Source organism: Zophobas morio, unplaced genomic scaffold, assembly GCF_036711695.1.
Source record: "Zophobas morio isolate AGI-343-1 ecotype UQ-CSIRO unplaced genomic scaffold, CSIRO_AGI_Zmor_V1 ptg000008l, whole genome shotgun sequence".
Lineage (NCBI taxonomy): Eukaryota > Metazoa > Arthropoda > Insecta > Coleoptera > Tenebrionidae > Zophobas > Zophobas morio.
In genome coordinates, this window is record NW_026972113.1 from 12,798,102 (window position 1) to 12,818,681 (window position 20,580).

At 30.8% G+C, this 20,580-nt stretch overlaps 5 protein-coding genes across 9 annotated transcripts in view; 3 read left to right on the plus strand and 2 right to left on the minus strand.

Annotated features, from left to right (window-relative positions):
• LOC135125382 (cytoplasmic polyadenylation element-binding protein 1) overlaps positions 1 to 2,559 on the plus strand; it is a 26,874-nt gene extending 24,315 nt beyond the window's left edge. For all 3 annotated transcript variants that reach the window (XM_064050923.1, XM_064050924.1, XM_064050922.1), the window contains one exon: positions 1,040 to 2,559. In XM_064050923.1, coding sequence (XP_063906993.1) covers positions 1,040 to 1,252 — 213 coding nt within the window. In that variant the 3' untranslated portion in view covers positions 1,253 to 2,559. The remainder of the gene's footprint in view (positions 1 to 1,039) is intronic.
• LOC135125387 (peroxisomal membrane protein 11C) lies at positions 2,550 to 3,772 on the minus strand. Its single transcript, XM_064050930.1, has 5 exons — positions 3,441 to 3,772; positions 3,213 to 3,389; positions 2,974 to 3,155; positions 2,860 to 2,925; positions 2,550 to 2,813 (listed from the first exon to the last, which is right to left on the minus strand). The coding sequence occupies exons 1-5, from the start codon at positions 3,501 to 3,503 to the stop codon at positions 2,609 to 2,611; spliced, it is 693 nt and encodes a 230-aa protein (XP_063907000.1). The 5' UTR covers positions 3,504 to 3,772; the 3' UTR covers positions 2,550 to 2,608.
• A 154-nt stretch (positions 3,773 to 3,926) lies between these two features.
• On the plus strand, positions 3,927 to 5,021 carry LOC135125388 (ribulose-phosphate 3-epimerase). Its single transcript, XM_064050932.1, has 3 exons — positions 3,927 to 4,352; positions 4,399 to 4,728; positions 4,774 to 5,021. The coding sequence occupies exons 1-3, from the start codon at positions 4,107 to 4,109 to the stop codon at positions 4,888 to 4,890; spliced, it is 693 nt and encodes a 230-aa protein (XP_063907002.1). The 5' UTR covers positions 3,927 to 4,106; the 3' UTR covers positions 4,891 to 5,021.
• A 53-nt stretch (positions 5,022 to 5,074) lies between these two features.
• Positions 5,075 to 6,921, plus strand: LOC135125384 (putative methyltransferase C9orf114 homolog). Its single transcript, XM_064050926.1, has 3 exons — positions 5,075 to 5,803; positions 5,850 to 6,116; positions 6,163 to 6,921. Exons 1-3 carry the CDS (start codon positions 5,196 to 5,198, stop codon positions 6,434 to 6,436), a joined length of 1,149 nt encoding a protein of 382 aa, XP_063906996.1. The 5' UTR covers positions 5,075 to 5,195; the 3' UTR covers positions 6,437 to 6,921.
• LOC135125386 (uncharacterized) lies at positions 6,433 to 19,894 on the minus strand. Of its 3 annotated transcripts, none has more exons than XM_064050929.1 (4): positions 19,251 to 19,894; positions 19,064 to 19,195; positions 6,714 to 6,825; positions 6,433 to 6,659 (listed from the first exon to the last, which is right to left on the minus strand). In XM_064050929.1, exons 1-4 carry the CDS (start codon positions 19,536 to 19,538, stop codon positions 6,496 to 6,498), a joined length of 696 nt encoding a protein of 231 aa, XP_063906999.1. In that variant the 5' UTR covers positions 19,539 to 19,894; the 3' UTR covers positions 6,433 to 6,495. The 3 variants fall into 3 exon arrangements, with proteins under 3 accessions (XP_063906999.1, XP_063906997.1, XP_063906998.1); XM_064050927.1 differs by lacking the exons at positions 19,064 to 19,195; positions 19,251 to 19,894 and adding exons at positions 6,915 to 7,139; positions 7,187 to 7,892; XM_064050928.1 differs by lacking the exons at positions 19,064 to 19,195; positions 19,251 to 19,894 and adding exons at positions 6,915 to 7,136; positions 7,187 to 7,891.
• Between the last annotated feature and the right edge of the window lie 686 nt (positions 19,895 to 20,580).

Consider the following 20,580-nt stretch of genomic DNA (forward strand, 5'->3'; position numbering starts at 1 on the left):
GAAAATAAAAAATTGAAAAATTGAGAAATCGAAAAATCAAAAAAGTGAAGTTGATTTTACAATTTTTCGACGTGTTTCCATTGTCCGATCTTTCGATTTTTTAACTTCTCGTATTTCAATTTTTCGGCTTTTCAATTTCTCGATTTATCGATATTCTGATAATTCAATTTTTCCACTATTCGATTTCTCGATATTTTGATTTTTCAGTTTTTCGAAAAACAGACCTTGGAGGCCTGTAATATTATTAAAGTTAATTAAAAAAATAAAAATTCAAAGTTTCATGGGTCTCTAGTGTCTTTTTTTTAATGGTTTAAATGGCTTTTTTTTTAATTGAAAGAATCTTGGGGGCCCTTAGTGGAATTTCATTTGAAAAAATAAATCGAAAAAGACTTTGGAGGCCTCTGAGGTTTTTTTTTTGAGATTGTAAAGTTTCTTGGTATTTTAATAAAACGAATTTTAAAAAATCTCGGGAACCCTGGTGTTTTTTTTAAGAATATGAGATACGTATCTTGGTAACAAAAAAAAAATCTCGGGGACTCCTAGGATATATTTTTTAAGAACTTAATTTAAAAAACACCCCGGAGAAGCATTTAATTAAAATAAAAAAAAAAAATCAGGGGCCCAAGTGCCGTTCAAAAAATTTGGAAATTTGTATCATGGAGTAGTCTTTTTTAATTTAATATGGAAAAAAAAAAGAAAAAACCTCGAGACCTTTTTTGGAGATAATCTTGATATTTTTAGAAATTTAGTGTTTCGTTTTTGAAAAATTTGTAATACTCTTCGCCTCCTGGTGTTTTATTTATTTATTTATTTTTTTATTGAAAGAATTTTGAGGTTCCTGGCGTGTTTTTTCTTAGCAGTTTAAAAGAATCACAAATGTTATGTTTTTCAACGAAATTACAAGAACTTTGGGGTTTTACGAGTGTCCATCCCCACCAGAATTTGCTAAGCGAATCCAAATCAAAATTCTAACATTTCAATTAAAAAAAATACGCAGGTGTTTTTCTTGAAGTTTAAAAAACGAATTTCCTTGCGTCAGGTGCAAGTGGACCCGTATCTGGAGGACTCGCTGTGCTCGGTATGCAACGTCCAGCAAGGCCCCTATTTCTGTCGTGATATCGTGTGTTTCCGTTACTTTTGCCGTAACTGCTGGCAGTGGCAGCACGATAACGGTACCCGCCACCACAAGCCGCTGATGAGGAATTCGAAAAACTACCCGACGGTGGGAAACCACCCCACTTCGAATCAATAAATAAACGAAACGACTTCGCCGTTCAATCTTACTTAGGTGTAGCCCATGTAGTAAAAATGCTCATCATGTGTTTAGTCATATTATCGAACTATTCTTAGATGTAGGATATGTTACATTGCTGTTGTTTTTAGTATAGGTTGTTTAAAATTTGCCAAGATGTATATTGGTGGCCTTGAAGAGTTTGCGAACTCTTGCGAAATCTTGCGATTTTTATGTACTATAATTCTGGGGGGTTGTATCCTGTACGTTTTCCTTTAATTTTTGATAATAGCGAAATGTGTATTGTGCAGATAACCCGTTTTAATAATGATGGTTAGGTATTTGGAGGTGGGTTTTTAACACTCACTAAACAGTTTTCGAAGTAGCTGTAATTGTGATTTTATGATAGATCCAAAGTCTTTATTCATTGTCCTAAACTAATAGTTTTAAGAGTTTGATGAATACTTTTTAAATCATAATTTTGTTAATTTAACTCTAAATTTAGATGGGTAGTTGGGTAGCATTTAATGATTCTACAGTACACCTATGTGTATAATGAGTGCAGTATTTTCTGTAAAGTAGGACTGATCGATTAAGATAACCGCGACGTTTTTGGATACGATTTTTTGGCTACCAGTTTTTTCTGTATTATGGATAAATGTCATTATTATTAAACATCATATGCATAATTTCGCTTCTCTTGTTCACCTTAACTAGAAACATCAAAAATATGCAGTCTCCTACATTTCTCAGAATATCTTTTACGTTGTTTTGTTTTTTGTTTTAGTACTGTTTGTTTTGTTGATTGTTTGTGATTGTAGCGTAAGTTCCTTTTAACATAGTCGCATCACAAAATTGGTGAACGATTTTACCAATTTTTTTGAGTTTTAGCATGGACTAATGTCGTGTTGCATGGCAGAGACTGACCAAATTTTCTAAGCTTTTAACTCGACCAAAAATTTTAGTACTTTTATCGTTGTTTTAATGAAATTGTTCGTTTTAAACCATAACTCTAATTGTAGAATTTTTTTATTTGGTATTTTAACATTCAAATTCTCAGGTGTTGCACAACAGAGCATAGATACGTGATATAGTGAAAACCCACGTTTCTATTATAAAGTTGCAGATGCCATACTCCTCACTCGGAACACAGTATCAGATCTATCCCGTGTTGTGCATGTTGTTTTAAATTGAATTCGTGCGTTTTAATGCATGCGTGGTGGAATTGGACAACTATTTTAAATTTTTTATCTTTCTTTTCTCGTTTGTTCCTGTATTCAAAAAATGTATTTTATGTGTTTTAAACTAATAAATCACGTTGGGTTTAACCGTGTTTTTGTACCCCGCTTACTTTATTTATTAATAAAACAACAATATTTACAATTTTTTCTTAGCGTAAATCTGATATATCCCTAGAACTGATGACATAGTAGCTATAAGACCGACCTGCCAGGTGTTCAGTTTGGACGACCAGAGGAATCCCTTGGGAAGGGTGTTCACGGCGTGGACGAAATCCAGACTTAAACGGACACACGTCAGAATTTCGTAGTGTTGTCTTGAAAGAAGTTGTTCCAAGGACGTGCTGAAAATGTTTATTATTTTTGGAAAATTGGTGACAAAGGGCTTACTTTTCGTCGTTCTTTAACGTAACACAGTGCTTGTGTTTTTGTAGGACGGCAACAAAGTGTAAACTCCTGCAAAAAAAAGGTGAATTTTTTTTTCAAGTTTAACCCAATGGTTACCTCATCAGGGTTAAGTAAATCGACGCCACCCAGAATATGGAACTTATGGTGTCCCATTTGTTTGTGTCTACCCCACTAATCAAATTATTTTCTGCAAGCCAGCCAACTTTTTCCACAGGGTAGTACAACTGGTCGATGATATTTGTGGTGACTCCAAGTGCCGCCATCAATTTATCAGGTTCCTGATCACAAAAAATGTGTGTATATAGACACAAATTAAAAAAAAGTGAGGACCTAACCTCTTTTCCAAAACCATACTCTAAGTTGTACTTCAACATTGGAAAATCATCTAAAAGTCTGAGAGTAGTTCGTGTGGCTGACATAATCTTGCTAAATTTTAGCATCTTTTCGGTCAGAAGCTTGTTGGAACTGGCCCCACCAATCAACTTTGTGCTGTAACATAGTGTCCGTAGGATCTACAATATTTCAGTTGTTTAGGTACTAAGAACACTGATTCAAGTACTCACTTTATCTCTACCCTTATAAGAGTCCAAGAGGACGCAAATTTCGTCCAACACAACTGAAAACATGTCGATAATGGTTGCAGAAAAATTTCAATTGCATTCCACTAGTGTGGCAAGGCTAGATGTAGTTCACCTCATTGAACACGATACTTAAGGTCAAGGTAATCTTAACATTCCTGCCGACCTAGTGAAAGTATATTTTCTCCCTTTCAGCAAAAAGTAGCCTCCACACAAAACGAAAAATTGACCCTTGAAATTTCGTTATCTGCTTGATAAAGGTACAACGTCATCGTTTCCCATGCTTATCAGTGCTATTTATGTTGTAGTGAACGCTTTCTACGTAATAAAAAAAATGTATTTTATAATTTATGTGGTGACATTTAAACTCGGCCATTCGTGACGTCACTGGAGTGACGTTTTGGTTAGCAGTTTTGCCAAAAGTAAACACCGATTAAGATGTATGAGACTCAAATAGCGCGACACTATTTCTAAAATTTATTCGAAAACAAGAAAATCTATCTACAATTTAAGATCTATTATTAGAATTATTTAGTCGTTTGGGTGATATTCGTATTCTTCACAATCGCCGGAATCTGGTGATTGTGAAGTTGCGAGGTTGTCATCCCGCACCCGTCACTTTGCTGTCAATTTCCCGCCTTCTACCAAAACATGGCTGTGTCCCCAAAATCGCTAAAATGCAAAATAGGACCATCGATTCTCAACGCCGATCTATCTCAACTCTTCCTGGAGTCCCAGCGCCTCCTCGACAACGGTGCCGACTACCTCCACCTCGACGTCATGGACGGCCACTTCGTTCCTAACCTCACAATCGGCCACCCGGTTGTCAAATGCCTCCGGAACAAAATCCGACACGCGTTCTTCGAAACCCACATGATGGTCTCGGAGCCCGCAAAAGTGAGTAGTCGGAGCCCCCGAGCTTCCAATACCCTGGCATTTTCAGTGGGTCGAACCCATGGCCGACGCCGGCGTCAATCAGTACACATTCCACATCGAACCCGTCAAGGAAGTCATCCCTCTGTGCCGGAAAATCCGCGAGGCGGGCATGACGGTGGGGCTGGCGCTGAAGCCCGGGACCGGAATCGAGGCGGTGCGCCAGTACATCGACCACGCCGACATGATTTTAATCATGACGGTGGAGCCGGGCTTCGGGGGGCAGCAGTTCATGACGGACATGATGCCTAAAGTGCAGTGGCTGCGACACAACTATCCGGGGCTGGATATAGAGGTGGACGGGGGCGTCGGCCTAAACACGATAACGGCGTGTGCAGAGGTGAGGGACGAAGTGTGAGAGGGCAAAACTCACGATTGGTTTCAGGCGGGGGCCAACATGATCGTGGCGGGGACCGCAGTTATCAACTCTAGCGACCAAAGGGCTGTAATGGCGAACCTAAGGGAAACCGTAGAACGCTCAATTCATAAATGCAACGTTTAAGGCTGCCATTTGTGATTCACTTTTTTCGGAAATGGTGTCAAATTGTTATTATCGTTGGTTTTTTTTGGTTGACATTCCGTGGTATTTTTATTATAAATTTTAATAATAAATGATTGTTGGATGAAACATAACCTTTATACATAACCTAAAATCGTGAACAACCTATTAACACAGAATAGACTAGTCCAGACATTAAAACAAGTTGCGTTAACGCACGCAAACCCATCTACAGAGTCTCGATTCAATCATAAACTCACCACTAAACAAAAATTCGCATTTAAATTCAAACTAGAAAAAGTGAGGTTATGTTTCTAAATCACGGTCACAAAAGTGAGGTTAGTTTTTCAGAGCTTCTAATTTACAAATTAAAAACTATGGGTAAAGTTAAAGAATCGACCACTAAGCTTAAAAGTTGGAGCGAAATCAACAAATCTCGTAAAGAAGAGAAACGAAAGTGGAAAGAAATTAATTTGAAGAAAAAACTACAAAAACAAGTGGAGCCCCAATCGTCGGGCGAAGCCTCCACGGTCCCCGATCCACCCAAAACCGTTGCGACTGTATCGATTGCCGTGCCTGGGTCAATTCTGGAGACCGCGCAGACCCCGGAGCTACGGACTTATCTAGCGGGGCAGATCGCCAGGGCCGCTTGCATGTTCCAAGTGGACGAAATCGTGGTCTTCGACGACTACGCAGACGAAGCAAACGCGAAAAAAGCGACCGTGGAAGACGAAGACGGCGTCAGAAGCATTCGAGACAGTTGTATGCAATTGGGGCGAATTTTGCAATATTTGGAGTGCCCCCAGTACCTCAGAAAGCACTTTTTTCCAATTCACGCCCACTTAAAGTATTGCGGGATTTTGAATCCTTTGAATGCCCCTCATCACTTAAGCAAAACGGACTTTTTTGATTATAGGTTAGGTTCAATTTTGGTTAATTTGTATTAGTTTTGGTGGTTGTAGGGAAGGGATTGTGTTGAACAAGACGGTGAAGGCAGGCCGGGGGTCCCTCGTCAATGTGGGGTTGCTGAAGGAAGTACAAGTCGATAAATTGTTGTCACCTGGATTAAGATGTACTGTGAGACTTTTGGAAGAAACTACGAAGAAGTGGAAGGGGGTTATCGTGCCGCCGTCGACCCCGCGCGCCGACAAGGGGGTTTACTGGGGCTACGTAATCCGACTGGCCAATTCTTTGTCGAAAGTATTTTCACAAAGTCCACACAAAGAAGGGTACTTGAAATTCGCTTTATAACAGCTAAATAATTCAGTTTTTTAGGTATGATCTGACCATTGGGACTTCAGACAAAGGCACCAGTGTCGACGAATTCGCCTGTCCCCAATTTAAGCACGCTTTGATTGTGTTTGGAGGGGTTGAAGGACTTGAGTTCGCCCTTGAAAACGACGATGTCCTTGAAGCTGACGATCCAAGGTTACTTTTTGATCATTACTTGAACTCGTTGCCGCGTCAAGCATCCAAAACAATTAGGACAGAAGAGGCCATTTTGATAACGTTGGCAGCGCTAAGGCCTAAGTTACAAATCAACAATTAATAATTTATTTTTATTACCACGTCCACAATGAAAAAATAATTATTTGGCTTAAATAGATTCTATTTTTTGTTTGCTGTGTCTAGTATACTTCTGAAGTCTGTGCTGATACCGGGGGCTTCAAAACTGTCGGTTGAGTTTGTTTTCATGATGGTGTCGTTGCCCCGGGATGCCCCTGGTGCTCGGAAAAGCTCTTCGGCGCTGTCTTCGTCGTCGTCAGAAGGAACTAAAATTTTTGTTAATTAATTTTTGAAACATGGGGACTAGGGGGGAGTTGTACCTAGGTAACTAGGGTTTCGGTATCTCGTTTTCCAAATTCTGTACCCAGCATAACCCACTCCAGACAGGACCATCAAAGATCCTAGAACTATCACTACACGGAATAGATTGACCTGTGAAATTTTTATTGTAATTGTTTAAGTATGTAATGTAATAAATTTTTTGGAAAAACGGCAGAGGATAAAGATCGCTTGTCATTCACCTTTAGAGCTTGAATTTTGTCTTTGAAGTCCGCTTTACCCATAGGACAGTGTGCACCAGCCCCTTCTGGCCCATTCTCCTCTATAAAATCTTTAATTTCGCGCCTTTTTTCCCGAATTTTCGAAAAAAAAGTTCCAATTTTTGGCAACGCGACCCCAAACAACACCCCGCTGATCCTGTCTTTCGACGACGTCGCTTTTTTTTCCTCGTCGTCTTTTTCAGACTCCTGTTATAAAATAGATAACGATAAACTCAAACCGTGTATTTGTTTACCTGCTCTCCGTCTTCGTCTGACTCGTTCTTGTCCGATTTCCTCTTTCTTTCTACCTCCAAATCGCGTAATCTCGTCTCGAAATAGAGGTTTTTCTCCTTGAGCAAACTGCAGTGCTCCTCCAAGACTTTGTTTTTGCCTTCAACCAAGGTGATCATCTTTCGCAGATTTTGGTTCTCTAGTTCGAGCTCGATGGTTTCGAAATCTGTGCGTAGTGGTTCGAATGTGGACAATTTATTGAGGAGTTTCACTTGTTTGGAACGCCCGGTGTTCGGGTGTTTGGTGCGTGCATTGTTTGAGGTTTTCTTGTCCATTGTAAAGACCGTTTTTGGATTAAAGTTGACGCGGTTTTAAGTGCGACGTAGCGCAACACGACGCGAACTAGACTGGAAGTTCGAGCGTTGCACGCTACGTTGCGTTACGTAATAGATGCGTGTGAAAATAACTGGTTTTATTGTGGTGTCGAATTTTTAACGTTAAAGTTGCTTATAACGTAATATTTTTGTAAAAGACTGTAGTTGGCAGTGTTATTTGTAAGAAAATACGTAGAATTTCGGATGGCCACCGAGACCACCCGAACTCATCCAACTCGTCTTTTTTTTTTTTTTTTGAAAGAAAAATCGAAAAGTACCGACTTGACGGTACTGTAATTGCAAAATTATGGTTATGGTTGGCGACGGCTTCTAAAATTATCACCAGCAATCATCGGAAAAGAAGTAAAAAGTAAACTTATCGGAAGCATACTGTCGAGATTAGATTAGACACTTTTGCTGGATTAATCTTATCTCAAATCTGTAAAATATTACCAGACAAAATTTATTATCGCTACGATCAATTTTTGGCAGTGTTTATACAGATGATTAAAACAAATAACACCCCCATATACACGTGGTTTATGAATCCGTGTTCAGTTTTTACCCTAGACTTCAGATAATTGTAGTTTATCAATGCGTTCATATCAGTTTATTGTTATTATTATTACTGATAACAAGAAAATTAAATTTGTGAGATTAATTAAAAATTACGATTTGAAGGAATTATTTATGGTGGTACTTGCTAGTAAACCATGATATTTTTTTTTAATAATCATGTTGGCTTTGCACGTTGACAGTTATTTGGCAATTAAATTTCAAAGATTGCTGGATCGTTAATCAATTCAGTGAGTATTTTTTTAAGAAATGGGATTCGGTTGATTAGACTTAAGTCTACGGTGAGAAAAGTTTATTAATAATAAGCCTACACCGATTTTATTGTTGTTTATTTTGATATTAAACGTTAGACTAACGTGTAAGTGTAATAAAGAAAGCTGCTATAATTTTTGGTGGATTTAGAAATTACGGTGTAAAAGATTATTATTATCAATGATGGATTAACTGTTTGTGGTTCAATAATTCATTAATAGAAATTTTAAATGCGGATTTTCTTCTCAGAATAAAAAAATACGTTTTTTGGAAATAATCTCTTGATGGTTTCTTGAAAAAAAAATAGCACGGAGAATTTCATAGAAACAATCTTTTTAATTGGTTTGGATTCAAGTGAAATTGAAATGGTTTTTGAAAATAGCATAATTTTTTTAGTTTTTTAGACGCTTCTTTGCAAAATTATATTTTTTTGCGATTTTTGTTTTCTGATAACCTCTAACATGCCACTCACGCAGTTTTTGTGCTTGAATTTTTTAATTCTTCAATTTTTATTATTTTTTTTTGTTTCTTCAGTTTTTCTTTTTACAATGTACAATTTTTCAATTTTTAATTTTTAAATTTTTCGATTCTTTAATTTTTCATTTCTTCAAATTTTTGATTTGCAATTTTTGGTTTCCGTTTTTGTTTTTCTTTATTTTTGCAATTTTTCGATTTTTCGTTTTTTCAATTTTTCGGTTTTCCGATTTTCCAACTTTTGGATGTTTTGGTTTTTATTTTTCAATTTGTATAATTTTTGGATTTATCAATGTTCCGATTTTATAACTTCTTGTTTTTTCACTGTGAAATTTTTCAATTTTTCGATTTTTCAATTTTTACAGTTTTCAATTTTTCGTATTTTCAGTTTGACTTTTCAGTTTGTCAGTTTTCATTTTAAATATGTATCTAATTATAATTTAAAAAATTTTTCACTTTTTCAATTTTAGGATTTTGGAATTTTTCCATTTTTCTATTACATTAATTGGATTTTAAAACTTTTTCATTTATTCGATTTTTCAATTTTCGATTTTAGAAATCGAAAAATCGAGAGACCGAAAAGTCGAGAAGTAAAAATCGAAATATCGAAATATTGAAAAACTGAGAAATTGAGAAACGAAAAGTTGAAAAATCGACAAATCAAAATGACGGAAAGTCAAAAAATTGAATAACTGAGGAAACCAGAAGAATCGAAAAGTTAAAAATTCGAGAAATCGAAAATCGAAACAGGAAAATCGAAAAACCGAAAATCCATAAAAACGAAAAATCAAAAAATGGAGTTTACAAAAAATCTAAAAATTGAAAAATCGAGAAATAGAAAAGTAAAAAACCGAAAAGTCAAAAATTGAAAAATCAAGAAAGGAATTGTGAAAAATCGAAAAGTCGAGAAACGAAATGTCGAAAATAAAATTAAAATTAGAAAAAATTGAATAAAAAAAAATTTCGAATCAAAGAACTGAAACGAAAAGTTGCAAATCGAAAAATTGTTGAAGCAAAAATAGAAAATTTTGAAAAATCGAAAAATTGCAATGTTCAAAAAAATATTGTAAAATATAAATACTGAAAATTAAAGAAATCGGAAAATCGGACAATTGCGAAGTCCAAAAATTTCAAAATTAAAAAATTTAAAAACTTAAAAAATCGAGGAATTGAAAAATCAAAATTGAATGAAAAAACGAAAAATTGTGACATAAAATGACAAGAACTTCAAAAATTGAGGAAACGAAAATTTGAAAAATCGAAAAATTAAAAATTGCGAAACTGAAAAATTTTTATTTTTCAGTTTCTCAATTTTCAATTCTTCGGGTCTTCAATTTTTAATTTGCAATTTTTCTAGTTTTCATTTTAAATTTCACTTTTTTAATTTTACTATTTAATTTTTTTTCCATTTTTCTATTAATGGATTTTAAAACGTTTTCATTTATGTATTCAATTTTTCGATTTTTAATTTTTCAATTTCTTTTAATTTTTCGATGAAATAGAAAAGTCGAAAAAACGAAACGTCAAAAAAATAGAAAAATTTATAGATCGAATAGCCGAAAAATCAAAAAGTAAAAACAATAGAAATATCGCGAAACCAAAAAATCGAGAAATCGGAAAATCAAAATGTCGAAAAATCGATAAATCGAAAAGTGTAAAAGTAAAAAACCGAAATATCGAAAAATTGAAAAACTGAGAATTGGAGTAAGCGAAAAGTTAAACAATCGAAAAATGGACTGAGAAGTCAAAAAATCAAGAAATCAAGAAGTAAAATCGAAAAATTAAAAGATCGAGAAACAAAGTTTCGAAAAATCGATAAATCGAGAAACCTATCAAACGAAAAATTGGGAAAAGGAAAACAAAAAGTCGAAAATTCAAAAAATTGAAAATATAATTAAAATTAGCAAAAATGGAAACATTCAAAAATTTTAAATCAAAAAACTGGAACAGAAAGTTGCAAATCGAAAAATCGGAGAATTCCAAATCGAAAATTTTGAAAAAACGAAAAATTAAAATTCGGGAAATTGAATAATTAAACATCGAAAAATTCAAAAGTTGAAAAGTGCAAAAGTTGAAAAATCAAAGAATTGTAAAATCAAAAAATTGCAACTCGAACAGTTTAATTTTTCGATGAAACATAAGCAATCGAAAAGGCAAAAAATCAGAAAATTAAGAAATTGAAAAATCGAAAAACGAAAAGTAAAAAAAATCGAAAAATCGAGAAACCGAAAATTTGAAAAATTGGAACATCGTATAATCGATAAATCAAAAAGTCAAAAAGTAAAACATCGAAATATCGAAAAATTGAAAAACTGAGAAATGGAAAAAAGTCAAAAAGTCGAAAAATTGAATAATTGAGAAAACCAGAAGAATCGAAAAATTGGAAAATCGAAAAACCGAAAATTCAAAAAGTTTTAAAATTGATCAATCGAGAAACCGAAAAGTCAAAAAATCTAAAAATCGAGAAACTGAAAAATCGAAATGTCGAAAAATTGATCAATCGAAAAGTGAAAAAGTAAAAATTGATGACGGAAAGTCAAAAAATTGAATAACTGAGGAAACCAGAAGAATCGAAAAGTTAAAAAATCGTGAAATCGAAAATCGAAACAGGAAAATCGAAAAACCGGAAATTCAAAAAATGGAGTTAACAAAAAATCTAAAAATTGAAAAATCGAGAAATAGAAAAGTCAAAAGCCGAAAAATCTGAAAATTGAAAAACCGAAAAGTCAAAAAATTGAAAAATCAAGAAAGGAATTGTAAAAATCGAAAAGTCGAGAAACGAAATGTCGAAAAATCGATAAATCGAGAAATCTAAAAAAAATAAATCGAAAATAAAATTAAAATTAGTAGAAATTGAATAATTTGAAAATTTCAAATCAAAGAACTGAAACGAAAAGTTGCAAATCGAAAAATTGGACAAGCAAAAATGGAAAATTATGAAAAAACGAAAAATTGCAATGTTCAAACGTCGAAAAATTGAAAAATCGAAAAATTGTTGAATAAACGAAACATTGAAAAATTTAAAAGTTGAAAAATCAGAGAAATGTAAAATCGAAAAATTACAACTCAAACTAACTAAAAATTCAGAAGCAGAAAAATCGAAAAATTGCAGATAGAAAAATGATTTTCAGAGATCGTATAAAGTCAAGATGTAAAAATCTAAATATCAAAAAATTGAAAAACTGAGAAATTGTGAAACGAAAAGTGAACGATTGTTCAAACTTTGGAACATTTTGATTTTTCGATTGAAAAATCGAGATGTTCGAAAGTCGAAAAATTTAATAATTGAGGAAACCAAAAAAATCGAAAAATAAAAAAAATCGAAAATTCAAAAAGTTTAAAAATTGATAAAAATCTAAAAAGTGAAAAATCAAGAAATAGAAAAATCAAAAGCGCAAAAATCGAAGAAATGAAAAAGCGAAAAGACAAAAAATTGAAAAATCAACAAACGAAATGTGGAAAAATTAAAACATTGAAAAATCAAGAAACGAAATGTCGAAATCTCGGAAAGTGGAAAAATCGTAAAATAGAGAAGTCAAAAAATCGATAAATCAAGAAATCTATCAGACGGAAAATTGAGAAAACAAAAAGGCAAAAATTCGAAAAATCGAACATCGAAGAATTGAAAATAAAATAAAAATTAGTAAAAATCGAAAACCAAAAATTAAAAAAGTAAAAATCGAAAATTTTGAAAAAACGAAAAATTGCAAGGTTGAAACGTCGAAAAACTGAAAAATTGAAAAATAGTAAACTTGAATAAACAAAAAATTGGAAAATTCAAAAGTTGAAGAATGGAAAAGTTGAAAAATTAAAGAATAGTGAAATCTAAAAAAACTCGAGCAGCTGAAGAAACTAAAAATTCAAAAATTCAGAAGTAGAAAAATCGAAAAATCGCAGACAGAAAAATGATTTTCGGAGATTTTATAATCGCCACGATCAGCTCAATCAAGAACTTGAAAAAGTGAAGAATCGAAAAATTGAAAAATCGAAATAAAAATCGAGAAACTTAAATTAAAAATCGAAAAAGTGCAAAATCGAAGAAATCGGAAATCGGATAATCGCGAAACTTAAAAATTGCAAAACTGAAAAATTTTACAATCAGAAAATCGAGGAATTGAAAAACCGAAGATTGAAAACTTGAAAAATTAAATATAAGAAAAATTATAAAATCCAAAGAAACATTGAAATAATAATAATAATAATGAAATTGAAAAAGTAAAAGAAATTAATAAACGAAAAACTGATATAGATATGAGAAAATGAAAATTAAAAAATCGCGAAAATGAAAAATAAAAATCAAGAATTTGAAAAATCGAGGAAACGAAAAATTGAAAAAATAAAAATCGAGAAATTGAATAATGAAACATACAAAATTAAAGACGTGACGAAAAACTGAAAACTAGGGAAATTAAAGCACCTCGGTATATAAAAATATAAAAATCGAAAAATTGCAAAATTTGGAAAATTGACAAAAAATTACAAAAACAAATTTTTCGATTTTTAATTTCCTCGTTTCAGGAAACAAAACGTCGAAAAATTGAAAATATGAGAAATCGAAAAATAGAGAAATAAAAAAAATCGAGAAGTCGAAAAATTGAAAGATCGAGAAACGAAATCTCGAAATAGAAAAATTTGGAAAAACGAAAAATTGCAAAATTGAAGCGTCGAAAAATTGAATAATTAAACATCAAAAAAATTGCATCATAAGATTAAAGAAACGAAAAACTGAAAAGTCGAAAAATTAAAATACCTATATAAAAATTTAAAAATCAAAAATTTGCAAAATTTACGAAAAAATCCAAAAAGGAAAGCATGCGCTTCATTTTTTTTCGATTTTTAAGCTCCTCGATATTTTGTTTTTGGTTTGGGGAAACAAAATGTTGAAAAATTGAAAAATCGAAAAATCAAGAAAACAAAAAAGCAAAATTTCGAAACATTGAAAATCGAAAAATTAAAATACCTATATAAAAATAAAAAAATAAAAAAATTACAAGTAACGGTTTTTCAATTTTTCGATATTTCGGTTTTTCACTTTTTCACTTTTCGATTTATCGATTTATCGACATTTTGATTTTTCGATTTCTCGATTTTTCGGTTTCTCGATATTTCTATTTTTTACTTTTTGATTTTTCGGCTATTCGATCTATAAATTTTTCTATTTTTTTGACGTTTCGTTTTTTCGACTTTTCGATTTCTAGATTTTTCAATTTCTTAATTTCTCGAATTTTTGCCTTTTCATCGAAAAATTGAAAAATCCAATACATAAATGAAAACGTTTTAAAATCCAATAATAGGAAAATGGAAAAATTTTTAAATCGTAAAATTAAAAAAGTGAAATATTTTAAAAATTATAATTATTATTAGATGCATATTTAAAATGAAAACTAGAAAAATTGCAAATTAAAAATTGAAGACCCGAAGAATTGAAAATTGAGAAACTGAAAAATAAAAAATTTGGAAAATTGACAAAAAATTACAAAAACAAATTTTTCGATTTTTAATTTCCTCGTTTCAGGAAACAAAACGTCGAAAAATTGAAAATATGAGAAATCGAAAAATAGAGAAATAAAAAAAATCGAGAAGTCGAAAAATTTAAAGATCGAGAAACGAAATCTCGAAATAGAAAAATTTGGAAAAACGAAAAATTGCAAAATTGAAGCGTCGAAAAATTGAATAATTAAACATCCAAAAAATTGCATCATAATATTAAAGAAACGAAAAACTGAAATGTCGAAAAATTAAAATACCTATATAAAAATAAAAAAATCAATAAACTGCAAGTAAACTTGAAGAAACGAAAAATTTAAAAATTTAAAGGTCCAAAATGGAAAAGTTAAAAAATCGAAGAATTGTGAAATCGAAAAATTGCAGTTCGAACAATTTGAAGAAAAATCTAAGACTGAAAATTTGAAAAATTGATTAAACGAACAATTATAAAATCGAAAGAAAATTAATAAACGAAAAACTGTGATATAAAATCGAGAAAGTGAAAAATTAAACATCATAAAATTAAAAAACGAATAATCGAAGAAACGAAAAACTGAAAAGTCGGAAAATTAAAATACCTATAATAAAAATTTAAAAATAAAAAATTTGCAAAATTTACAAAAAAAATCCAAAAACGAAACCATGCGTTCCATTTTTTTTCGATTTTTAAGCTTCTCGATATTTTGTTTTTCGTTTCGGAAAACAAAATATTGAAAAATTGAAAAATCGAAAAATCAAGAAAACAAAAAGGCGAAATTTCGAAACATTGAAAATCGAAAAATTAAAATACCTATATAAAAATAAAAAAATCGAAAAATTACAAGTAAATTTGAAGAAACGAAAAATTTAAAAATCGAAAAATTAAAAATTTAGAAACTTAAAAACTGAAATGTGCAAAATCCGAAAAAAAAATTAATGAAATCGGAAGATCGGATAATTCCTAAATCCAAAAATTGCAAAATTGATAATTTAAAAGTCGGAAAATCGAGGAATTGAAAAATCAAAATGACAAAACGAAAATAAAAAAATCCCGAAACTGAAAAATAAAAATCAAGAATTTGAAAAATCGAGGAAACGAAAAATTGAAAAATTAAAAATCGAGAAATTGAATAATGAAACATACAAAATTAAAGACGTGACGAAAAACTGAAAACTAGGGAAATTAAAGCACCTCGGTATTTAAAAATATAAAAATCGAAAATTTGCAAAATTTGCAAAATTTACAAAAAATTACAAAAAAACATTTTTTTGATTTTTAAGTTCCTCGTTTCAGGAAACAAAACGTCGAAAAATTGAAAATATGAGAAATCAAAAAATAGAGAAATAAAAAAAATCGAGAAGTCGAAAAATTGAAAGATCGAGAAACGAAATCTCGAAATAGAAAAATTTGGAAAAACGAAAAATTGCAAGATTGAAGCGTCGAAAAATTGAATAATGATATTAAAGAAACGAAAAACTGAAATGTCGAAAAATTAAAATACCTATATAAAAATAAAAAAATCAAAAAACTGCAAATAAACTTGAAGAAACGAAAAATTTGAAAATTTAAAGGTTCAAAAATGGAAAAGTTAAAAAATCGAAGAATTGTGAAATCGAAAAATTGCAGTTCTAACAATTTGAAAAAAAATCGAAGATAAAAAATTTGAAAAATTGATTAAACGAACAATTATAAAATCGACAGAAAATTATTAAACGAAAAACTGTGATATAAAATCGAGAAAGTGAAAAATGAAACATCATAAAATTAAAAAAACGAATAATCGAAGAAACGAAAAACTGAAAAGTCGGAAAATTAAAATACCTATATAAAAATTTAAAAATAAAAAATTTGCAAAATTTACAAAAAAAAATCCAAAAACGAAACCATGCGTTCCATTTTTTTTCAATTTTTAAGCTTCTCGATATTTTGTTTTTCGTTTCGGAAAACAAAATATTGAAAAATTGAAAAATCGAAAAATCAAGAAAACAAAAAAGCGAAATTTCGAAACATTGAAAATCGAAAAATTAAAATACCTACATAAAAATTAAAAAAACCGAAAAATTACAAGTAAATTTGAAGAAACGAATAATTGAAAAATCCAAAAATTAAAAATTTAGAAACTTAAAAACTGAAATGTGCAAAATCTGAAAAAAAAAATTAATGAAATCGGAAGATCGGATAATTCCTAAATCCAAAAATTGCAAAATTGATAATTTAAAAGTCGGAAAATCGAGGAATTGAAAAATCAAAATGACAAAACGAAAATAAAAAAATCCCGAAAATGAAAAATAAAAATCAAGAATTTGAAAAATCGAGGAAACGAAAAATTGAAAAATTAAAAATCGAGAAATTGAATAATGAAACATACAAAATTAAAGACGTGACGAAAAACTGAAAACTAGGGAAATTAAAGCACCTCGGTATTTAAAAATATAAAAATCGAAAATTTGCAAAATTTGCAAAATTTACAAAAAATTACAAAAAAACATTTTTTTGATTTTTAAGTTCCTCGTTTCAGGAAACAAAACGTCGAAAAATTGAAAATATGAGAAATCAAAAAATAGAGAAATAAAAAAAATCGAGAAGTCGAAAAATTGAAAGATCGAGAAACGAAATCTCGAAATAGAAAAATTTTGAAAAACGAAAAATTGCAAGATTGAAGCGTCGAAAAATTGAATAATGATATTAAAGAAACGAAAAACTGAAATGTCGAAAAATTAAAATACCTATATAAAAATAAAAAAATCAAAAAACTGCAAATAAACTTGAAGAAACGAAAAATTTGAAAATTTAAAGGTTCAAAAATGGAAAAGTTAAAAAATCGAAGAATTGTGAAATCGAAAAATTGCAGTTCTAACAATTTGAAAAAAAATCGAAGATAAAAAATTTGAAAAATTGATTAAACGAACAATTATAAAATCGACAGAAAATTATTAAACGAAAAACTGTGATATAAAATCGAGAAAGTGAAAAATGAAACATCATAAAATTAAAAAAACGAATAATCGAAGAAACGAAAAACTGAAAAGTCGGAAAATTAAAATACCTATATAAAAATTTAAAAATAAAAAATTTGCAAAATTTACAAAAAAAAATCCAAAAACGAAACCATGCGTTCCATTTTTTTTCAATTTTTAAGCTTCTCGATATTTTGTTTTTCGTTTCGGAAAACAAAATATTGAAAAATTGAAAAATCGAAAAATCAAGAAAACAAAAAAGCGAAATTTCGAAACATTGAAAATCGAAAAATTAAAATACCTACATAAAAATTAAAAAAACCGAAAAATTACAAGTAAATTTGAAGAAACGAATAATTGAAAAATCCAAAAATTAAAAATTTAGAAACTTAAAAACTGAAATGTGCAAAATCTGAAAAAAAAAATTAATGAAATCGGAAGATCGGATAATTCCTAAATCCAAAAATTGCAAAATTGATAATTTAAAAGTCGGAAAATCGAAGAATTGAAAAATCAAAATGACAAAACGAAAATAAAAAAATCCCGAAAATGAAAAATAAAAATCAAGAATTTGAAAAATCGAGGAAACGAAAAATTGAAAAATTAAAAATCGAGAAATTGAATAATGAAACATACAAAATTAAAGACGTGGAGAAAAACTGAAAACTAGGGAAATTAAAGCACCTCGGTATTTAAAAATATAAAAATCGAAAATTTGCAAAATTTACAAAATTTACAAAAAATTACAAAAAACATTTTTTTGATTTTTAAGTTCCTCGTTTCAGGAAACAAAACGTCGAAAAATTGAAAATATGAGAAATCGAAAAATAGAGAAATAAAAAAAATCGAGAAGTCGAAAAATTGAAAGATCGAGAAACGAAATCTCGAAATAGAAAAATTTGGAAAAACGAAAAATTGCAAAATTGAAGCGTCGAAAAATTGAATAATTAAACATCAGAAAAATTGCATCATAATATTAAAGAAACGAAAAACTGAAAAGTCGAAAAATTAAAATACCTATATAAAAATTTAAAAATCAAAAATTTGCAAAATTTACGAAAAAATCCAAAAAGGAAACCATGCGCTTCATTTTTTTTCGATTTTTAAGCTCCTCGATATTTTGTTTTTGGTTTCGGGAAACAAAATGTTGAAAAATTGAAAAATCGAAAAATCAAGAAAACAAAAAAGCAAAATTTCGAAACATTGAAAATCGAAAAATTAAAATACCTATATAAAAATAAAAAAAATAAAAAAATTACAAGTAAACTTGAAGAAACGAAAAATTGAAAAATTCAATGATTAAAAATTTAGAAACTTAAAAATCAAAAAAGTGCAGAATCCGAATAATAAAAATCTTAAAAATCAAAGAAATCGGAAGATCGGATAATTCCTAAATCCAAAAATTGCAAAATTGATAATTTAAAAATCGGAAAATCGAGAAATTGAAAAATCAAAGATCCAAAAGTTGAAAAATTGAATTGAAAAAATGAAAAACTGCGATATAAAATCGAGAAAATGAAAATTAAAAAATCTCGAAAATGAAAAATTAAAATCAAAATAGTACAAAATTTTGAGAAGGATTATGTTAGGGGGACCTATTTTTTCGCATTCTAGGGGTTATGAAACGTCGAGAAAACATAAAATTACGCAGTTAGCACACTCAGGACGCGAAAAACTTAATTATAAACAAAAAAAAAATAAATAAACACAAGATTGACTCTTTCTCCTCTGCCGTCAAAACTTTGTAAATTTCCGAGACGTTTATATTATCACTAGTTACTACAGCTACCAAATATTTACATTGGGGTCTTCCTCGTATACTTCTTCCCAGTCCGCTTGCACCACCATCCTCACCGACCGTATATTAACATCGTCACTTTTAACCCCTCTAGAAACACAATTGTACACCCCTTCCTCCTCCTTCGAAACCGCCTATAACAATTTTTAATTACCCAAAAACCAACCAATTCATTCACCTTGAACTCACCTTTACGGTCAGATTTCCAGACAACACCTCGTACCTAAATTTCCCATTATCATAAACGTTCCCGGGCCCGATAACCAAATCTCTCTCGTTGAGGTACCAATAAATGAAGGAGTGATTTTCATCGTTGCTCTCACAAAGCAGAGTCGCAGTTTCTCCCCAAGGCACCTGAACCAGAGCTTCCCGAATTAAACTCGCACTGGTGATCGGAGTCGAGCGACTTTTATGTAACCAAGTCAAATTCAAAATTCCCGTCATAAACAGTACAAGTTTGAACGATTTCGAACACATGGTCGATCTCGGGCGACTTTTCGCTATCGATTGGGGAAATCGCACAAGTGCGGTTTATTTTGAAATTTTCTTGAGGCTGAGTGACAGGGGGAAAGTCTCGTGATTTTGCACGTCGAATGAACGAACGTCACGGCGTCGTTGCACCGAAGGATATAAATTTAGATTGGATCGAAAACGTCAACGCGACTTGCGAGCCGAGGGTCGAGCCCACTTTTTGTCAAACGAAAATTTATAAATATAGGTTGCGTTTACTTGCAGCGTTATCTTTTAAAATTCCTGGGATGGCGACATCTTTGCGTAAGGCGAACAGGCAATGTCGTGATAAATCAGTAAATCACTGATAAGGGGAATATTGTAATTTTTTTTTCGACGGTGATCTGGTTTAGTTTTGGTGGTGTGGAATGTTGGAGTGACGGGTTGTGGGGGGGATTTTGAGAGCACTAATGGGGATTTAATGAGCGAGGACTAAACATTTCCGTTCTCTGGGTTTCCGTTACGTATTTTATTTTCGACTTTCCAGTTTTTCGTTTCTTTAATTTTATTATGTAATTTTCGATTTTTTAATTTTTCCAATTTTTTGATTTTTAATTCTTCGATTTTTTGTTTCTTTTATTTTTTGATTTTCAACTTTTCGTTTCAGCTTTTTTGATTTGCAGTTTTTAGATTTTTCATTTCTGCTAATTTTACTATTATTTTTAATTTTTAGATTTTCAATTTTTCGAAATTTCGATTTTTTCTTTTCTCGATTTTACCGATTTTTCGACATTTCGTTTTTGGATCTTTCAATTTTCCGATTGTTCTATCTTTAGGCTTCTCGATTTCTCGATTTTGTTGTTTCTCTATTTTATTTTTCGATTTCTGGATTTTTCGGTTTTTCAGTTTCTCAATTTATCGGTATTTCGACGATTTGATTTTTGGATTTTTCCTTTATTGATTTTTTGATTTTTGACTTCAATTTTCAGCTATTCTTTTCTGGATTTTTCGACACATTCAATTTCTTGATTTTTCTACGTTTCAACTTTTCGGTTTCTCGATTTTCTAT